The following is a 20,337-nucleotide window of genomic DNA, read 5'->3' on the forward strand; positions in this document are numbered from 1 at the left end:
GAGAGGTTGTGGAGTCTCCTTCTTTGGAGATCTTTAAAACCCGCTTGGATGCAGCCCTGTGCCACACGCTCTAGGTGACCCTGCGTGAGCAGGGGGGTTGGACTCGATGACCTCTGAGGTCCCTTCCAACCTTCGGCATTCTATGATTCTATGATTCTAAATGTCTCTTTTAAATATATCTTTCAAAAACTGATTTGGGGTTTGGATTCAGGGAAAGAATATCTGCCTTCCAGCACTCTAACAGGAAGTTGAAAGTCACAGATGACATAGCATGAAGGCCATAGGAGCTCTCAGTGCATCCTGCACTTCGGCTGCATCAGCTTCTCCCTACCACACTACTTGGTTTTGGACCCATTCCAAGCAGTGCTGTTCCAGTCACACAGTGAGCCTAGATACACTGCACAGAGCTCTACATTCACTTCAGCAGGTAGGCACCTTGCAAGCCAGGTAGACAGGGCAGTATCAAATATTCCAGAAAAAAAACTAAGGCAACTACAAAGGAAAAGGAAAGTGACACCTATAAACCCTCATTTGGGGGATTTGGATTCCTACAGGAACAATTAAGAAAATAATAAAAAAAATGCAAAAAGTACACAGAGCCTGACGTAAACCAGCATACTACCAGCAATCCCAGTGCATCTGGGCTGATTTACAGCAGCTGTGGAGCTAGTGCTGCACCTGACCATTTCACAAAAGAGAAACAAGAACCAGCCCCCCCTTACCTCTGGTAGTCTATGAGTTTTCTGAAACTGTGATATAGAGTAAGAACGGATGTAGTCTCCCATTTCTTCTCTAGTTTCTATTGCACGTTTCACCAGCCACTAAAAATAAGTTTATCATTAGAAAGAGGAAAAAAAACAACATCAAATCCCATCCCCAAATTATTGCATAATTATGGTTTTTATAATTATGTAGATGTAATATGCATTTCCAGCTATTACCTTCATATTTGCTATCATTATATATTTACACACACACTTAAATCATACGCTACAAAATATCAAGTAAATGAGTAAGCTACGAAACCACAAGACTGTCATCATAACCAAAGTTTTACCCACCAAAACTTAAAAATTCCTTGTCCTATTGTCAGTGACCAAAATACTGTTCATGTTACAGTGAGAGCCAACAGCCCAAAGAAGATGCACCTACTTTGCCGTATAAATTCCCTGGAGCAAAGCATGGATCTTATTAGGTATTCCCCCACAAAATACTTTTCTGAATTTTGTTTTGTAAATAACATACTGTGGAATTAGGTACGTTCATGTATGATTAGCTAGCTAGCATTGTATCTTCTCATGCACTGATTTTTTTTTAATTCTAATTCTTTAAAATCCTAATTTATTTCTTATAGCAAGTACTAAAAGAAAACATGTATGTTAAAGTGCTACTGCAAACCCAAGTACAAATATATTTACTTGACAAAATGATTTAAAAATAAAAACATATGAAATCATCACAATCACAAGCAAAAGCTCACTGKAATTTCGCCAAAACAGATTTCTGTTCTCAAAATATTTGCATCTCACACTAAGTTAATTACAAAAAAGGAAAATGAGACACATTGCTGAAATTGATCTGGGTCACTTTAAACAGTTTCTCTTTCATCTTGCATCTGTAATGGCAAGAAAAAAAAAAAAGGAAAAAAAGGAAAAAGAAAACCTGAATGTCCTTCCCAAAAGTGACAGCTGCATAAACTTTACCAGCTATCAAAAGAAAGCTACTGGTGAAGCCTGAAGTGCTTTAACAAAATATATTTCAACAGATTACATACTGCTATACTATCTATAGCATTCATTGTCATTACTTGTGAAGTATTAAACAYACAATATATACTACAGTAACATAGAAAAAAAATACAGTAATGCACAATGGTAGTTCATAGAAGAGTGGAACTTGAATTTTCTAAGTTTTTTTATTTTGTCCTCTGCCACTGAGCAGCCAGTATAGCCTGCAAAGCACCAGATCAGGATTTTGGCTGTACCAGCCAGCAAAGCAAACATCCTCCTCTACATGCAACCCCCTGAAAACACTACTGCACTTTACTTGCCATTAGGACCCAGCTTCTACCGAACATACTGTTGTTATGCAATAAATCCCAGGAAGTGTGCAATCTACAGTCTGTACACAAGAACATGTTTATCCTGGGCATTTATAGGGATAGCCRTCCCTCTGTACTTTGACGATGGCATAAACGGACACTCCAGCTGGCTTTTAGGCAGTCTGGGGGCAATGACATGAGCGCCTTTCTTTGAAGTCATCTTAAACTGTTCACAGCATCTACCCCTATCAGATGGAGTCAGGCAGTTGGGCTGGAGCTCTGCTGGACACTGATGAATTTGAGCAGAAYGTGCTGAGCCCTCCACGCCAAGGTTCAACACAGAATCCATCTTTTCGCTTTATACCACAGCACTCAGAGAGGAAGCCACTGAGGACATAACCTTACCTCATTTATCTTGGCTGCACACTAAGCAGGAGCCATCACAGCTACGTTCTCATTTCTATATAAATCATTATAATCATTTTTCTTTTTCAAGTGCTACAGCACCACCAAAAAGGCCAGACCTTCAAGTCCATGAACCACTCAAGAATCAAATGCTCATGTAAAATCTCTTTTGACATTTATAAGACCACACAAAAAGCCACAGAAGAGTGAAGTATATTTTTAAATAATTTGGGAAAAAAATAAATCTCACAGGCATGTCTGTGACAAGCCTTGCAGTGTCACATTTGACATGAGATCAATCACAGGATCCAAGCTTGAGCCAGCAAGAGTTTTCAGCACTATAATCATGAATTCCTTGAAAGTGAGGGGAATAAACTGAAAACAGGAGAGCTGAAAATGCTGGCTATTGTTTACAAAGCACTTCTTAGCATAAGATTACATATACACACTTTTCTTTGTAGACACAATCACGGTTTACTAGGTAGAACAGCATCATTTCTGCATATTGGGTTCCAGCTTGGCTCTGGATTAGTTTTTTATTATTATTTTATTTGCTACAGTATACAGCAGTCAACCAGCTCAATATAATCCAGGCTGGTAAGCAATCTGCAGCTAAATTCCTGCCTTGAAGTTCAGTGGATTAGCACACACAGCACGAGAGGTACCGGCAGACACTGCAGGACRGAGAAAAGAGCTTCCATATTATTTAGATTTGAGTTAATATATTATCCTTAGTGAAATCTTAATGAGCTATTGAGTAAAGTGTCATTATTAAATACAGAATTCCTAAATGCCATTGTGTAGTCAGCCTACTATAGCTCTTATATGATCTTACAGAACACAATCTACTGTTGACTATTTAACATACACCAACAAACCTAATATCTTTCTGGGAGTCCATCTTTATTAGAAAAAAAAAATGAAGAAATAAGAGTATCCAAGGCAGTTTTCCTCACCAAATACGGATTTTATGTACCACCTACTGGTCAGCTTCTAACATTGAGAGTTACTGCTCTCACAGAAATCTAGCAACTAATTTTCCACTCACAGATTAACATCTCTTCTTTCCAGAGGTAATACCCTTACTCAACATTTTGGAAAAAGCAGGACAGAGAAAAGAATACCTGAAGTTACAGAGTTTTTTTTTACAGCAGGAGTAGTATTTTATATTTCATTTTAGGAAAGGAATTACTTTTCAGGCATACCTGACAAGCCTTGTATTTATAACCAAAATCATTCAGTGTTACTATAAAGTAATTAAGACAAAAATGACTGGTGGAAAAGATTGCTAGGAAAATAGAAATCCAGATGTAAATTCACGTGGATAAGAGACACAACTTGCCATGCTATGCAGCACAAGCACAGCTTGTGCATAAAGCTTGAAAACTGCACGGCTTTATGTGGGGAGGGCAGTTTTTTTTTTCCTCAGGAACCTCCCACTAGAGCGTAACAGGAAAGAGAAAACAGGAAGGTTTCCCTGGTTCTTACAAAGGGGCATTTAGATCAAAGTTGTAGTTGCTAAATTCTCTCAGAGGAAAGAGACAACGAAACATTTACAGAAGTTTGTGAACTCTTGTTCATTTTCCCTACTTATCAGGGATGCATTTTCATGGGTAGATGAAAATGAAGTTTGAAAAAAGGTAATAGTGCATCAAGATTTACACACATTCTRAAAGACATCACACACCTGCTGAACACATCTCATGTACTAGCTTAACCTTACACCTTAAAAAAAAGCATTCATATCATTAGCACATCAGTGCGACAGTGTGATTCTGTTGCAGTGTGATACAAATGAAGAATAAAAATACATGCTTAATTAGGCCAAAAGAGTCAAAACCATACGGCATTTAAACTTATTCCTATCCTCGAGTTTGAGTGACTGCAACTTACTCCATGTACATAAACACAGACTGTACTTGCTGCAGTTCAGTCTGGCAAAGTAGATTAGCAGATTCCAGGACAAACATAAACTTTTAGTTTCTCTAAGCAGACAAATTCCACAAGAGGCAGACTCTGACTCAGCTGCAAATAATTTAAGGAGTTATTTCATGTTTTTCTTGAATGTTGATCAGATAAAATTCCTATCACTAAAATAAGGGCAGTTTAGAGGGTTTTGTTTGTTTTGCTTTGTTTTTAAGAGTATTTCTCTTTATTTGACCTTGGAATGAATAATCAAAGAGCCTAACAGCTGCATAGATCTATGTTAAGTTGTTTGGTCTCTGTTCAGCAAAGTGTTGATAAACAATAAAATGGTTACCTGTACAACCGGAAATATATGAATGAAATCCAATCCCTGAATCTGATGTGGTTCCAAACGATGAGGACACTTCATTTTTGGTAATACTGATACAATTTTTTCAGTTAAGGCACTATTTAAAAAAAAAAAAAAAGAAAAAAAAGAAAAAGAAAAAAGAAGACACATTCATCTACACTATAATTTTATAAACATTATTTTTGCAAACAATTAGTAGTCTCCTCTATTAGTTTAAATTGTATATTGCTGTGAAAAGCAGCCAAGCTTTCACACAGAATAGCTTTTAATTCACATTGTATATATCAACAGTATATGAAAATGATTAAACCTCCTTTACAGGCTTATAGCTCATTACTGCATTTACATCATTACACAAATTTTAATATCTGCATATTCAGATAAAATGTCCATGTTCATTATATCTACAAACACCTTTGCATATTGCAACATGTGAACACATAAGAAACTAGTTTCTATGGTTTCAAGTATGGTTATTTTGAAATAAAATATGTAGACTTCATTTCTATTCTCTGTTTGATTTTGTATCTTTAACAACACTTTATGTAATTAGCTAACCATGATACGGAAGTGACTAAATCTAATGGCAGGAGAGAAGATGGAAGATGACTATTTTTAACAGCATCAATCTTGCTGATGCTAGATGATAGTCAARGTATGACAGTAAGGCACAATTTTAAATTTACAGTGAGAAAATAAACCTCTTCATAAAACTGCAACTTGACAGGCTGTTCTTATTTCTTGCTATTTCATTACAGACCTACATCAAGAAATACTGTATTTTGGAATGCCTTCTCTTTCTCAGCATAAATGATTTTCACAGCCTTTCCCACTACAGGAATTAGTTGCCTGACGGAATGCCTTTCTCTCCTTAGCATTAATGGTTTTCACAGCCTTTCCTAATAAAGGAATTAGTTGCCTGGTTCCCTGCATAATCAGGGAAACCTTATCAAACCAAAAAAGTGTCATTAGGTTACTAGCATGAAAGAGTTCCTTTTTCCCAGTTTGGGACAGATAACTGCTTACACTACAGGGTCATGGTTTAGATTGCATATTACAATGTCTACAGTTTCAAAACAGGAAAGAGAAAAAAAGGAAAAAAGATCAGAGTTTATTTCACAGAGTAAAAACTGCAGCTGGAGGGAGCTCAAGGAAGGTCACTGCTGTGTTCTAGTTTCCAGCAGCGTGGAGACTCTCTGCCCTTTGCTTTGGCTTTTGCATCATTACTTTGTGCCAGCACAAGCATCTGTGCAGATGTACAGAAAACTGGATCCAGAAACTGATTCATGTTGAAACTATTTTTGSTAAGTTTTTACCTGGATCGGTTCCCAGTGCAGTTTGCTGTGTTGCCACATAGATGCTTTCACTGCAGAGCAGGGGCATGAGAGCTGGGTAGCCCAGTAGGTGATAATGTTACATTTTTTTGAATAAGTTTTTTTTACAATTTCAGTGTTTGCAAAACTATGGTATGAGAAAAGAGTGCATTTTTTATAAACACAGGAGAATTCTATTAAAAATCCTTCTTAAAAACAAGCAAGTAGTTGGTATCTCTCCTCCTGTTCCCTCTTCTTTTCATACCACCAAAAAAAGGTATTTTGGCAACTTACATCTTTTGACCAATAGTAGAGTTTTCCTGAAACAATAAATCAACGTCAATATCAAAGCTGCAAGTAGTGATACACCACGTCATGCCACCTACCACCTAGCAAAGGAACAAGAGAACTGTTAGTTCATTTTACAGCTGAAGACGTTAAAAAAAAAGTGCATCCAGATGATATTATTTATTCTAGAGAAACTATTATGCATATTTTTATGACAGTATAAAAGGGTGTGTGTTTTTATATAGATACATCAACTTTCACATACAATACACCTCTTTGGGATGGGAGGTAAAAATAATTTAATAATGTTTTAAATTACCCTCTTAGTTTTGAAATAGAACTTTCAGATTTAAAATAAAAAATAAAACAGAGCTGTGTAACTTCCATGATCATTAAAAAGTAACCAAATGAACAAGATTATTTTTATTCGTATATTTAACAAAACTTCTATTATTCTTTGCATGCTTGTCACCTGACACACCAAGTGCTAGGCATTGCGCACACACACACAGCAGAAGAAATTCCTAGCTCTGAAACTCTCCCTGTCAGGCCCTATTCTCACAGGTATTTTAAGCATATTTAAGCACCTGAATCATCTCATCAACTTTATATAAAWTATTTGGGTATTTGAAGAGAATCTTAAAGCATAAAACATAAATGAACAGTGAACAAACCAGGAAAAAGAGATTCAATGTGTGGAGCRACTTACCAACATCACACAAGCTTGGGTGCTCTATATACAGTTTTATAACACCCATTATCTCTTTCACAGAGACATCTAATCAAGTTAATCAATGCCCCTTTGCACATTAAGGGCCAACACATTTTCAACAGCAACATTACAAAAACAAGCAATTGGGCATTGTCATATGAAACCCTACAAATACAAACCCAAAGCACCCCTTTCAGCAAATAAAAGCATTAAAACTACTATTTATATCTGAGCTCCCTGATCACTTAGGGCCTGCAATGTTAAGTGGTTTTAAGAAACTAAGGCTGCACTGCTGTGCTATGACCAAGGAAGCAAGGGAAGACAGAAGAGCCCATTTCAAAGGCTCTATCATACTTCTGTGTTTTCAAAGCTTGGCTTAAAAATTTTCCTACATCAGCACAAAAACAGTGAGGAAACCTCTCACGCCTAACTCTGCTCAMTAGCAGTATTATATACTTCCTGCCTAGGAAGGACAAAAAAATGTTAATATACAAAACACTGAAAAGATGAAACAATAGCCCTCCAAAATAATCCAGGCTAATTGTTTTGTTCTTTCTCAGAGTCTCTCAAGATAAATCTTTCTCCGCTTACTATTTAGAATAAGTATTTCTTAAAAATAAAAACAAACAAAAAACCCCCATGYTATCTCTAAACATTATGTCTTTTAACTATTCTAACTGCAGACAAGTGAGAAGGGCAAAATCCTCAATATACCATAAACATATTCTATAATTCCCAGAACAAGTACACCAAAATATTTCAAAAAATATTCCACCCAAACATCCTGAAAATAGGCTTTTAAAAATACTACATCGGTCTACCTTGTCAAAGGGTGATAATCCTTTGATTCTTGCTCGAAAATATCCAGCAGCCACCAAGAGTTCCAAAATTTCTGCCAATTTGATGTTTTGTTCCTCATCTTCTCTTGTTTCAACCTAACAGATGAACAAGTTAATATTCAGCGTTTCCCCTTCATTATTCCAGTAGTTTCCAACAACTGTTCTCCAAATTCTATCTTAACACAGACCACATGTCAGAGAAACTCCATTGACTTCCATTACCAGTGTGGTCATTAAACTGAAATAAAAATACAGGGCAGCAGAGAACACGTTTCTGGGTGGATTTGGTGTCACCTCACGAGCACCCAGCGAAGCAGCGCTATCGCTTTCACTGCTCAAGCTCCTGGTTCACAGCTTGCCTTCAGCTGGATAAATGAAACCAGTGGCGCCTATTAATGKGGGCGATTTTAGGTGAATCAAGGCAGTTAATTCTCCCTCAGGAGGCGCTCCGGCCGGGGGGCCCCGGGCTGCGGGGCTCCCTGCGGGCACCGGGCGCGCCCCAACGCCCGCCCGGGGCCTCCGCGTCCGCGGCTGCGGAGCCTCCCCGGCGCCTCCCGCCGCTCCGCAGCCTCGGCTCCCCCAGACGTGTCCTCTGCGCGGGCACCGACCCACGCGAGGTGACCTGCAAGGGCGCAGCCCGCTCCGCAAGCCCCCCAGGGACCCCATGAGGCGAGGGGGAAGCGGCGCAAGGGGAGCGTGGCGGCCTCCGCGCTGCCCGGCGCAGAGGCGGCGAGGAGAGGGGCACGAGCCGGCAGGGGCGCCGCGGGCAGGCGGCGGGCGCGCAGGAGAGCCCTACCTCCTGCGGGGCCTGGTGCTCCGCTCCGCCGGGCGCCGCCATGCCCCGCTCCGCTCCGCGCCGCGGCGGCCGGCGCCCCGCAGCCGCGCCTGTCACGTCCGCGCCGCGACGCCGCGGCCGACGGGTGCTCCCGGCCGACAGGCCCCCCCCGCCCGCGCTCAGTGGTTCGTCCGCGCCCGCCTTGCGCGCACGCGCGTCCGGGCCGTGCCATTCGCGGCCAAGGGGGTGCCGGGGCAGAGGGAGGGGCGGGGGCTCCGCGGCGGCTCACGTGACTGCGCGGAGCGCAACGGCCGGAGCGACGCCCCGCCCCTCCCCCCGCGCGGCCCCGCCCCCGAGTGTCCCGCCTCCCCCGGCCCAACGGTCGCCGGGCGCTCGCCCTGCTGCCCTGCTCTTCCTSTATCCGTTATTTATTTATCTGTTTATTTCCCTGGGGAAGGGGAACTGAGGCCTGTGGCCGCCATGGAGGATGCTTGCTCAGGGCTCCGTGAGCAGAGAGCTGTCTCGCAGCTCCCGTTGCCCCGTTAGTTGCCATTAGTATTCTCTCCGGTGATCAGTAAAGTAGCAGTCGGTGGGGATTAAAGGGTGTTTTCTTTCACGGCTCTCATCCTCAGGGACCTTTGTCCCCGGTTCCTGAGTGCTGCTCCAAGGCTCTGCTCTGGCAGGAGCGGTGACATTTCTTCTTCTTCTAGATGCTCCTTGTGTGCGGGAGCCCTTGGGTGACGTTACGGTGGGTTTGCAGGGCTGGGAAGGTGCTCGTGAATGCTGACACCCCTCTCTGTCCATGGATATCATGAATAAAACCATCCAGATGCATGAGGGTTTACAGGGCAATAACAGCCCAGAACAAACTCATCACTGCCTGGGGGCAGCGTAGCTTTTCTCATTAAAAAACACCTCAGAAACAGCGATTTTCTTTTAAAATCTACCCCACATATTCAGTTCCTAGGCTGCTTAGCGCACATAGAGCACTATAAAAAATTGGCGCTGTGCTAGGCTGCAAGTCAAGACCCCTCTCAGGTGAAAGAGCAGGAAAAGCAGCGCCAGGGTCTCCTCCCTCCGTGGGAGGGCAGCAGTGCGTGCACAACCAGACAGCGCCATCAGAACAATAATAATAAAAGCAAAACTATGCCAGACCAGCTCAGGCTGAGGACTGGTGTAACCACAGGCCATGTCTTAATTAGGGTTGCAGAAACTGCTACGCAGCCCCAGAGGCTAACATGCTCACCAGAGCAACGCGCTCTTTCTGCTTTTTGTCTGGCGTGCTTTCTACTCACGGAAGGCTATAAGGCTCTAATTTGTTTGTCAGGGAGAGGGAGACTGGAAATAAAGACGGAAAGAGGAAAAGGGTAGTTGAAATGGAAGGCTATTAGGAACTGATGCACGTGCCCTTCCGAGCGGCCGGCACATCATGAAATGTAATTACTGTAAAGAAACATCAGCCCAGAAACAGGACTCCTGAGCTCTGGTACTGCCATAGGATTCCTTTTCTGAGAAATGTGTAGGAATTAATGAATAAATAAATAAATAAATAAATAAATAAATAAATAAATAAATAAGCAAGCAAGCTCAGGGTATTGTAAACTAGAAGCTTAGATAGTAACCACATATCAAATGGGAAAGTGTCTAAGCTACCCTGGAAAAGTCACTATTTCATTGACTTCTTGAACTATTTCTTTAGGAAAAGAAGGGAGACGGGACAAAATAAGTCCTGTGGAGTTTACAGCCCATATAACCGGCACCCAAAACTACAAAACTGGCTTAAAATTATATACTTAAATGTAATAGCTTTTCTTTTCTTTTTTTTTTTTTTTTTTTAAGGTTTGTTTTTCTGTCCAGAGATCTGCAAAGATTTTTCTCTTTTACAGTGAAGGCTGGGGTTTTCATTCACATGGGATATGGCCAGGAAATCAAAAAGAAAGGCATGAAAATACAAAAGGGTATCTCTACTGTCATTACAACTCATCTTTGATTACTTGAACCTCAATAAAATGCACAACAAAGGCTTTGCTTTCCAATCCCTAATTATGATGCAAATTCACCTGATTATTCAGTCAGAGCTGTTGTCCCCTATGACATTCAGATAATCAAGCTTCTAAAGTACCAGTTAGGTTTAAAAAGAAGTCCCAAGAGAGGTACAGCCTAAAAAAAGAAAACCTTTTTTTYCCCACTCAAATCTTTATATTTTGAGTTTGGAAATTTCTAGCAGATTTAACTTTAGTCCTGTTTTTTTTCCCTCCATTGCTCTATTTTGTCAAATTCTGGATTTTGGTGCAGCTGCTTTGAACAATCATGTCTTGATTTTTCCATCTCATTAATCTTGAGCCTATGAGGCTGAACTAAAGAGCTTCCTCCCTGTTTATAGCCACACACTTTAGTTCACTGTTCAGCCTGAATTTCTGATATCAGACTCGGTTACCACTGAATGCAGAAATTAGGTTTCACTGTGTCTTGTAGCACGTATTTGCTTTTTCTCATAACGCCAGGAGTAAAAGATGAGATGTGGTTATAGCAGCAGCAGCAAGGGCTCCATTCTTTATTGGCTTGGCACACTTAATGAGATAGTCTTAAATAATTTTCCAATGATCTTTATGCTGAGGAGGCCTAAAAGATTCATTTTCATAAATTCTGTGCATCAGATAAAGATAATTAAAACTTCCTGCATTCATACTGCACACATTCCTCTAAATGCGAAGGTTTCCTAACAATGATTTCATAGGATTCAGAATCAAGCAAAACATCACCTGTATTTGAAGCTAATTTTTCATCTTTTTTAATAAGCATATTTTTCCTCTTCAGATTGGTTACTTTCTTACATATTTTGCTTCAGCATTGCTGTGTCCCTCAGTTTCTAGAGTTCTGCTGTTGACTTCAGTAATGATATAATTACATCTTCGGAGTTTTATTCCTAATTTGAAGAGAAACTGGAGCCAACTATAGCAGAATGAACCGAAGTCAATATCTTCTCTCTCTTTTTTTTTTTTTTTTTCTTCGTTGATTTCATGTCTCAGTCTTCAGGTGAGCTCTCCTTTCATCCCATTTCCTTGCCTAAGATCTTGGCAGGGATTGTTTCTGTTCTGATCCCTAATGGAGTGATTTCTGCCCCAAAGGCAGGTACCTAGATTTCCAGGATGAACGGGGCTGCCAAGTAGAGCAGCAGTGTGTTCCTGTGCACACATGTACTGTTCTTTATTGTAATTTGGACTGTAACTCTCGAGAAGTGTCTCCTCCTCTTGCTTGTGTCCACTTATTCAGGCCTCCTTGAGCTCATTTCTCTGATTTTCACTTTGGTGTGGGAKGTCTAAGGTTCACATCTTGGTCAAGCCCGCACAGTGGCACACACTGAAACACTAAAATCCACTTAAATTCCACAAGAAAACACTGCTTGACTGCAAGGATGCTTAAGCACTGGTTGCTCAMAGAGGTTGTGAAGTCTCCATTCTTGGAGATACTCAAGCCCTGACTGGCCWCAGCCCTGGGCAACCTGCTGTAGCTGCCCCTGCCTGAGCAGAGGGCTTGGACCAGGCGGTCTGCAGAGGTGTCCCTGCCAACACCAGTGTCATTCAGCTGCTGCTTAGGATGTGGTTGGCGTGAAGGGTCATTTGGCAGGAATTGCAAATTCCCAGTTATCATCCGTGAGACTCTGTGCACTGTGAAATGGAAAAGACACAGACCTCTGACACTCACCCTCATGCTAGAGGCTGCAGCAGACCACTGCATCCCAGCAGACGGGCTGACATGTTCTGTAAGATATTCTGCACCTTTGTAGCAATCACAGATGACATTAGCGATGTTTTAAACACATCTGCTATCGCATCCACTTAATGGTAGTGGATAGCAAAGGGTCATGCAATAGTTACCTTTTTTTTTTWAAGCAGATGAACAATAAAGATTTTATGGCCTATGGAATTCAGAGAGAATAAAACAGTCTAACAGCAAAATTGCTGATGTTCTAGTAAAAAAATTAACTACTCACTCATGGTCTGCACAGGCTAAAGGTGGCAAAACTGTGGCTGATCTCTACTTTCTTCTGTGAAAGCAAGGAAGTCAGTCTGGAGAAGACAACAATATTGTGACCAAATAGCTCATTAAGACTGAAGTTTTATCTGACTTCTCTTTTGTGGTGTTGTGATTTTGGCCATGCCAMTCAAAGTCTCTGGTCAGGATGTTCAAGTGGGTAATAATTTTGGGGGCTTTGATTTCAGAGAAATTTATGAATGACTTGATTTTCAGAGCATACCTCATGTGCCTGCTTTGAAAATCAGGCCACCACCATTGAGTCCCCTTGCCTGGGAAACATCCTCATGGAGAGAGTAATTTGTGTTTGTTGCAGCTAAGTGGTGCAATTGAGAGAAAAGTCATTCGTTTTCTCCTCTCTGGCCCTCAAAATTATTTCTGGAAATGTTTGTTAGGTTGTTATTATCTGTATTAATGACTCATAATAAGCATTAAGTAAATCTTCACAGCTCTTTTCTGGGCCATTTTTTTCTGCAGAATAGCAGAATTCCATGGAGTTAATGACGGAAATTCATCACGAAAGCCAGAAAACACACAGGCAGTCCCGACAGATCCCCTGAAACTGAACACCTGGCTCTGCTTCCTCTCTGCCCTCCTTCCCTCTGGGGTTCTGCCCGATGTGGCTGGTGGCCCAGGAGCTTTTTCTGCGTGGTAGCAATGGGCAGCTCTCTTTCTGCATGGGTCACATCACAAAGTCCAGGTGAGGACAGACCCGTCACCCACTGCCACTTATCCATAGGGAAGTGTGCTCGGGACAAAACCATTACCCATTTCTTGTAGAAGTCTCAGGGCATCTGTAACTGATATGGCCAGGAGTTCATCTATGCAGAAATGAGGCTGGCATTTCATGAGTCACGTAACCCATGGAACAATTAATTAAGTCTGAGTCACAGAGCCTTTACCTGCAAAGGTACAAAGAAAATCAGAGCAATTGCACTGTGCGTGCGTCATGTAGCCCTCCTGTTTGGGCCAGGATATTAAATTTCACATTACAGCTATGTTTGTGATGCTAGCACTAGGAAGAAATGTTTTGTTTCCTTTTTATATTTAGATTGTGCACATCTGATTTGGGATTGTTGGAAAACAAAAAGGATAAAAGTTTATAAAATACTTAAAAAGGTAATTTTTTTTTCTCCAAATAAAATCATGCCTTAAGATTTATTTGACCTTCGAAGAACAAAAGAATCTAAGTTGCCAGACCACTTTGTGTCTTGGAACAAATCCTTAAAGAGGAGAAGAGAGGATTTTCACCTTTGCTCCTCATGCAGAATGTATTCTGGATTTAGACTCTCTCTTCTGCATGCCATGATAGTGTGGCACGTTCTTCACTTACAACAGCTACAAGAATGAACAGCTAAGTTCTCCCGAAACAGTAACAGATGCCTCTCAGATACACCTCATTCCCAAAGGAGTCTAGGCTTTCCCTTTTTCTAGAGGGAAAAGAAAAAAGAAGTCCAAGGTGGAGTAATTTCATTGGSTTTTTGTTTTCATGTGGATTCAGGTGTTTGTGGAAAAGAACTGAAAAGAGAGAGAAGTAGTGAAAGGAGCAAGAGAAAATATACAGAAAAATATGCACAAGACCAGCACTTGAAATGTGAGCCTGGACAAAGCTAAGCAAAAAGGAGGTTGGGAGGCATGTAAAGCACTGAACGAAGACGTGCCCAACTTCTGGACTGATTCCTGTTTTCCKCAAGTAGATAGGACTTTGTCTTCTCTGTGAGTTACAGGCATTGCATCAAGAGTTACTTCACTCTGTTGACTTCTGAAAGAATCTTACAGGCTTCATTTGGTGAAAAAAATAGATTGAAAAAGTTAGCATTTAATCCCCATCTAGACTAATGTCTAATTATGGCACTAATACCCTTAAGGTATCTAGGATCTTCTGAAGCAGTTTCCTGTGCAGAAGAAGTTTAACATGTGTCCCTGTCCTCAAATGGAATTGTTCCATGGTGCACCGTCTTTTAGGAATTTTACATGATCAGCAACTTCGCCCTAGGTGGAAAGTAAACTTTGCTACCGCTCCCTGCACTCCTTCCACCTTGAGACTCTCTAAGCAGATTCTGGATTCTAATCCACAAGTGACATCAGAACAACAGAGAGTGTTTGAGAGTGAAAATTGGCTCATGCAAAGGTGGCTGCTTTGGAAATTGGTGAAGAGCACCATCTGGTGACACCAGCCACAATACCGTATTCATTGCCAAATCCTTTGCTCATGTTTGGGTAAAGCCTGTATTTTGGAAAGTGTACCTCAATGTGCTTTAGCATGTCTTAATGGGTTATTTAATTATGCATAAGGATTATAGGAAAGAATTTGCTTTTCTTTTTTTAAAAAATAATAATATAAAAGCTGATGGCGACCCTACCTCTACTATCTTTTAAATCACTGAGAAGTTCTTATAATTTGAGTCAAACATTCTCTTGAGTTGTTCTGAGCCATTTTTTTTGAAGTTATGGAGCAGATTTTATGGGCCCCATGAAATGCAGTCCCAAGTTTTATTGCCATGGACGTTTCAAGGATTTTGTCTGTGTGATCCAAGTAGTTTCTTGCTGTGTTGAAGGCGCTTGGCTTAGCTGTCTTTGAAAAGATTCTTATTTTCTACAGAAGCAATTATTAAGAAAAATGACTTACTTTTTTGCCATTCTATCTTTTCAGACACAGGGAAAAAGAATAGATCCTAATGACAATTATTTTCAAATCATAGCTAATTTCAGCACAAATTAAATCTGAATATGCTAATGAATACAATTTTTTTYCCTGAAGTTTTCACAATGATGATCACATTCATTTCATTAGAGTTCAAGACCAAATTARCACAAATTTAGTTAGGTATCAATGAAAGCCTTTAGCATTATCAGACTCAATACTTTCTGGAAATTCAGTTCTTAGTAGTAACTACTAGTTTTCTAAAGCACTTGGTTTATGCAGACTAATTTACTCACTTTGAAAGCTCTGCAAAGCTCCTATACTTCAGGGAGTCTTGATGAACATTAGATAAAGATTATGATTATGCAAACCATGGAAGTTCTTTTTCTTAAGTGTTAAGCAGGATTCTCAAGTATGTAATTTCTGAAACATATGGTCACATAATTGCCAAGTCATTTTTTAATTTGTCACATAATCCTAATCCACATAATATGCACCTAATCTTGCATTTAATAAGATATGATATGATAAGATATGATAAGATATTCCACTGCCTCTGGAAAGTGTAGAGGTAATCATCAAAATGTCACCTAGCAGGAAACTGTGCAATGTATCTGAATAAGTCTGTCCATAGCATGTGCTGAGCCTGAAAGAGAAGTGACAGGCCCTGCTTCCCCCCACCATCACACCGCAGTGCAGGGATAAATCCTCAGCCCATGAGGACATCTAAAGATGTAAACTTGGTTTCTCTGTTGGTCACACGGTAGTGAGGACACAGACGACACCTCTTGGTTTGGAAGCTTCAGTGCTGCTGAACAGTGGACATGCAAAGTTCAGGCTCCATAAATAACATCATTGACTTCAATCAGATGATTTCATATATCCAAATCATACATCAATATGAAAGGTTTTCTATCTCCTTTTTGTCTTTTGAAAACGTCTATTTTTTTTTAGCAACGACAAAATGAAGAAAAACTTATTTTGTTTGATTGTTTCTTAACTAAAACAGAGACTAATCTCTTAGCTCCAAGAACAGGGTTTTAAACAAATATTAAATACTGCAAGGCCCATAATAAAAAACAGACAGAATTGAATAATTCCTTATTACACAGCCTCCCAGCATTTAAGTAGGGCCATTTAGGACAAAAATATACCCCGAAAATTGTTAGCATTTTTCTTATCAATCAGCAGAAGACTTTGACTCCAGTAACTCTGTTTTATATATATATAAAATATATATATATATATATATATATATATATATAGTTCAAAGCTAATGAGCTCTTTTTGTTGTAGAATTTGCCTAGTAATTTTTCTACTCTCTCTAGCAGTTCATATTTTTGTAAGTTTGGAAGGCTCCGTGTAATATGTAATATGTTTGGAATTACACTGCATATCCCCCAAGCATGGCCTCTTATCAGTGTCTCTGTCTTCTAGAAATTGAAGATAGAACAGGATTTCTTGTAATTTCCRTGAATTTCCTACAGATATACTAACATTTGGGCAGTGCTGGAGGCTGTGCAGTCTAGTTAGATCAGAGTGGCTGTTTAAATCACAGCTCAAAGCAAGCACCAAAGCTGCCCCTAGCTCTGCTTCCCACTGCTCCTGCTACTAGATCAGTGTCACTTCTGCTTCGTATAAGAAGTAGATCTGCAGCTGCCTCTTCTTTCCTAGATCTGCCTTTGTGTAAGGAAGGAAATCTCTTCCACCTTCCTATCCCTTGACCCTGCTCTTAAAATTTACTGGCACTCCTTTAGCAGTGTTCCCCTGGCTCACATTTGCTGTGATTCCAGAGACCCATTGCTTCTCTTATTCAGCCTTTTGTAACCTAAAATGCCGTTCTATAAAAATGTCAACTCCCTGCAGATGGATTTACCAGAAAATCGCTTCCCTCCACTTCCCTTCGCCTCCCACCAGCCTCGTGCTGGCAGGAGGGTGAACAGAGCCCTGAGCAATGCTCTAAATTGTCAGCTCAGCAGAGTCAATATGGAACAGAAACGATCCGAATCCAATAACTGCTTCTAAGGAGAAGATACAGTTGCTCTCTTTAATTCAGGGACTATCATTTCCACAGAGAGAAGAATGAAGCTTTTACCTTGACGATCATTSCTCTCAGCTCGAAGCCACTTCTCCRTCTTTGTCTTTGTGTAACTTCTAGCTAGAATTGCTTCGAGCTCCCTTTCTACTGCAGTTTAAAGAAAAACCTGAAAACACATCCTCTTTCTTGACAGAGCCTGCTCTGCTAGCCATCTACCTGGTAGTCAGCTCTTCTGCTGCATTTCTTCCCCTGCACAGCAGAAAATATTCTGCAATCTTTCCAGTTAGAAGATGGGATGAAATGAGGTGCATTATGCAGTATCAGAACATTGCATCAGGGTCTGCTTGCCTGTGTTTCAGGAGGCCTATGTGAAGCGAAGCAGCAAGCTCTGGATCAGAGGGAGGCAGGGAAGTCAGCACAGGAGGGAGAAAACTTGCAGCATTTCCTAGTCACAGTGCTGAGTAGCTCAAAGCGAGCAGGTCTATGCTAACCTGTAAGGTCAAGTAAGTCAGTAAGTCACTGACTTTCAGTGTMTGCTTTCAGTAAGAAGTGAATTCCAAAATAATATGCCGAACAGTGGCTCTTATGACACGCAGTAAGTCAGAAATGCCAGTGATTGCCCATGAATCTGCCAGCAGAGGCAGATTTTCTCATGTTAGGTCAGTCCTGAAAAAGTCTGGTGTATAGAAAAGTCCATCTGCCTATACACAGAGCGAGGGAACAAAAGACTGGATGTTCAGCAGGAGAAACTAAGGAAAAGAAAAAATGCATTGAGAAAGGTTAGAATCATAAAAATACAAAGAAAAAAATACAGATACAAAGAAAAAATAAATACAAAGAAAAACAGAAAAGAAAAACAAATACTGGCTTTTGACCTTGTTCAACTCCTAGACAAACCTCTYTAGCTCTTTGATTTAGGAGATGGAAGGTGAACATTTTGTCCCATGTCTCATACAGAGATTTTTCAGGAGATCTGAATATGAGCGTGTTACTATATACCCTAAACACCAGAACACACTCCAGTGCTACCAGATATTGCAATACTGGATAATACTCTTTATTACAAATGTGGTTGCCCTGAAGAATGTTGCTCTACTTGGGAAGTGACATGTTGGTGTTCCATTCCGATGCTTCTTCACTGAACTTTACATCAAATTCACTGCATTTATAAGGCAAAATAAGTTTTTTTTTTTTCCAACTGCCAAATCTGTACTTACCAGAATATCTGAAAATCAAGCTGTGTTTTTTTCTGCCTTGTAGTTCATAACTTACCCTTGATAGCAACCAAGATTCTGAGATCAGGACTGAATTGTAATTTTATTGCTGAGGCATGAGGAGAGATGGACTGTATCCTGCTTTTCTGCAGCTGTATTGATTATCAAGCTCTTTAGTAATTAAAAAAGATCAGAAAAGCAAAGAGATAGCGGGTGTTGCCATGGGGAAGGTGTTACTASCAGAGTGGTAACTTGCTTCTGGCAGCTGACACTGCAGAGGAAAACTAAACTGCTTGGTTTTATGGATATATATATATATATACATTTATATATATTCCTAGATATCTATATTTATTTGTATAACTTTGTAATATCATTATTTACCTTTCAAGACTGTCAGATTAACTGTTTAAACACCGTATTAGGTTTAATCTCTAAGGATCCCTTCAGCTTGCACAGTAGTTGTATAGAGAGTCTCATCCAAAGCCTGTTGAATTCAAAGGAAATATTTCTGTGGCATTTACACCAAATCAAGCCAAAGAATTAAGTCATTGAGTAAAAAGCCTGATGAACATACATGAGAAACAGTAAAAAACATTTTGCTTTTTCAGACTTCCTGTCTCTAACTGCACCCACCAAAGACAGGATATTTTCCACTTTTAACATATTTTCCATAATCAAAATCAATTGTTTGAATATATAATCTTTACATATAGCCCTGTTTCTTGCTGGGCATGGCCAGTTCAGTAGAAATGGAGCATATTTCTAATGATTAAATGCATTAAAATGTCAACAACTCATGTTGAACAGGAACAATCTGCCAGACTAAATGACAAGAGCTGACGATCCACCTGGTCTGGCCCTGTATAAACTGCTGGTGTTTCCATGGCACAGACTCAAAAGGTGTGATACTTGGAGATTACTTCACAAGTTATTCTTCTAAGGTCTTGTAAGCAAGGTGGAAAGGATGGGATTTTCAGGGATCTGCTTGAAGGAGGACCTCTGATTCCAGGGCCTGTAGTACAACTTTCTGTCTCTTAACAGCAGGTGGCAGTGAAGTAAAACAAATGGGTGGAAATAAATCGAGAAAATTTGTCCTGCCTTCTGGATGCTGCTGCTGCAGATAGCCCAGAGCACTCCATGCATATTCACACTGTGCAAGGTTCATTTTGAGTGTGCAGATCACCCGTGGGATGTCTAAAGCACATTCAGGTAGCAGAAAATATTAATTAATGGCTGTCATAGTCCAAGTCATGTTTATTTCGTTATGGCTTTACCTTTGAACAGAAAGATTTTGCTATCATTTTTTTCTTAATCTTTTAAATCTATTCATATCTGAACTCACGAGGATGAAGCTCAGTTTCAAGTGAATAAAGTTCTTGATTATGTGTCTATGTTCAAGAGAACAAAGCTGTAGCACCRAGGGTTGCTTTGAAACTTTCATAATACCATTTGTTTTTATCACAACAAAACTTGCATGAAAGGGTTAATAAGATCTTGATTTAAAGGCATGAGAGCAAAGATATTAAGAGCAAACTTTCAGACACCAGCCTCACACTTTAAATTAATCTTGCTTTTGGTGGAAGTTTGGATGGGGAGCATTTTTTTTTTCCAATTTCCATGAGGCAAATGACAAAGATGTCAGTAGAAATACTTGGTCACAACTTTTAAATTCATTCTCTAAAGTGAAAAAACAGATGACAACAATTTAAAGATTTAAAGAAAATTACAGAAGAATTAAGCATTTTATCTTTCCTT

At 40.1% G+C, this 20,337-nt stretch overlaps 1 protein-coding gene across 1 annotated transcript in view; it reads right to left on the reverse strand.

The window, feature by feature from the left end:
- Nucleotides 1-8,718, reverse strand: part of CCDC93 (coiled-coil domain containing 93) — a 34,151-nt gene extending 25,433 nt beyond the window's left edge. The window contains exons 1-5 of the mRNA XM_026040872.1: nucleotides 8,670-8,718; nucleotides 7,856-7,969; nucleotides 6,329-6,423; nucleotides 4,707-4,818; nucleotides 723-821 (exon numbers count right to left, since the gene is read on the reverse strand). Coding sequence (XP_025896657.1) covers nucleotides 723-821; nucleotides 4,707-4,818; nucleotides 6,329-6,423; nucleotides 7,856-7,969; nucleotides 8,670-8,711 — 462 coding nt within the window. The 5' untranslated portion in view covers nucleotides 8,712-8,718. The remainder of the gene's footprint in view (nucleotides 1-722; nucleotides 822-4,706; nucleotides 4,819-6,328; nucleotides 6,424-7,855; nucleotides 7,970-8,669) is intronic.
- Nucleotides 8,719-20,337: the final 11,619 nt, after the last annotated feature.

The sequence above is a fragment of the Nothoprocta perdicaria genome, unplaced genomic scaffold (genome assembly GCF_003342845.1).
Source record: "Nothoprocta perdicaria isolate Ctin4 unplaced genomic scaffold, notPer1 scaffold_27, whole genome shotgun sequence".
Lineage (NCBI taxonomy): Eukaryota > Metazoa > Chordata > Aves > Tinamiformes > Tinamidae > Nothoprocta > Nothoprocta perdicaria.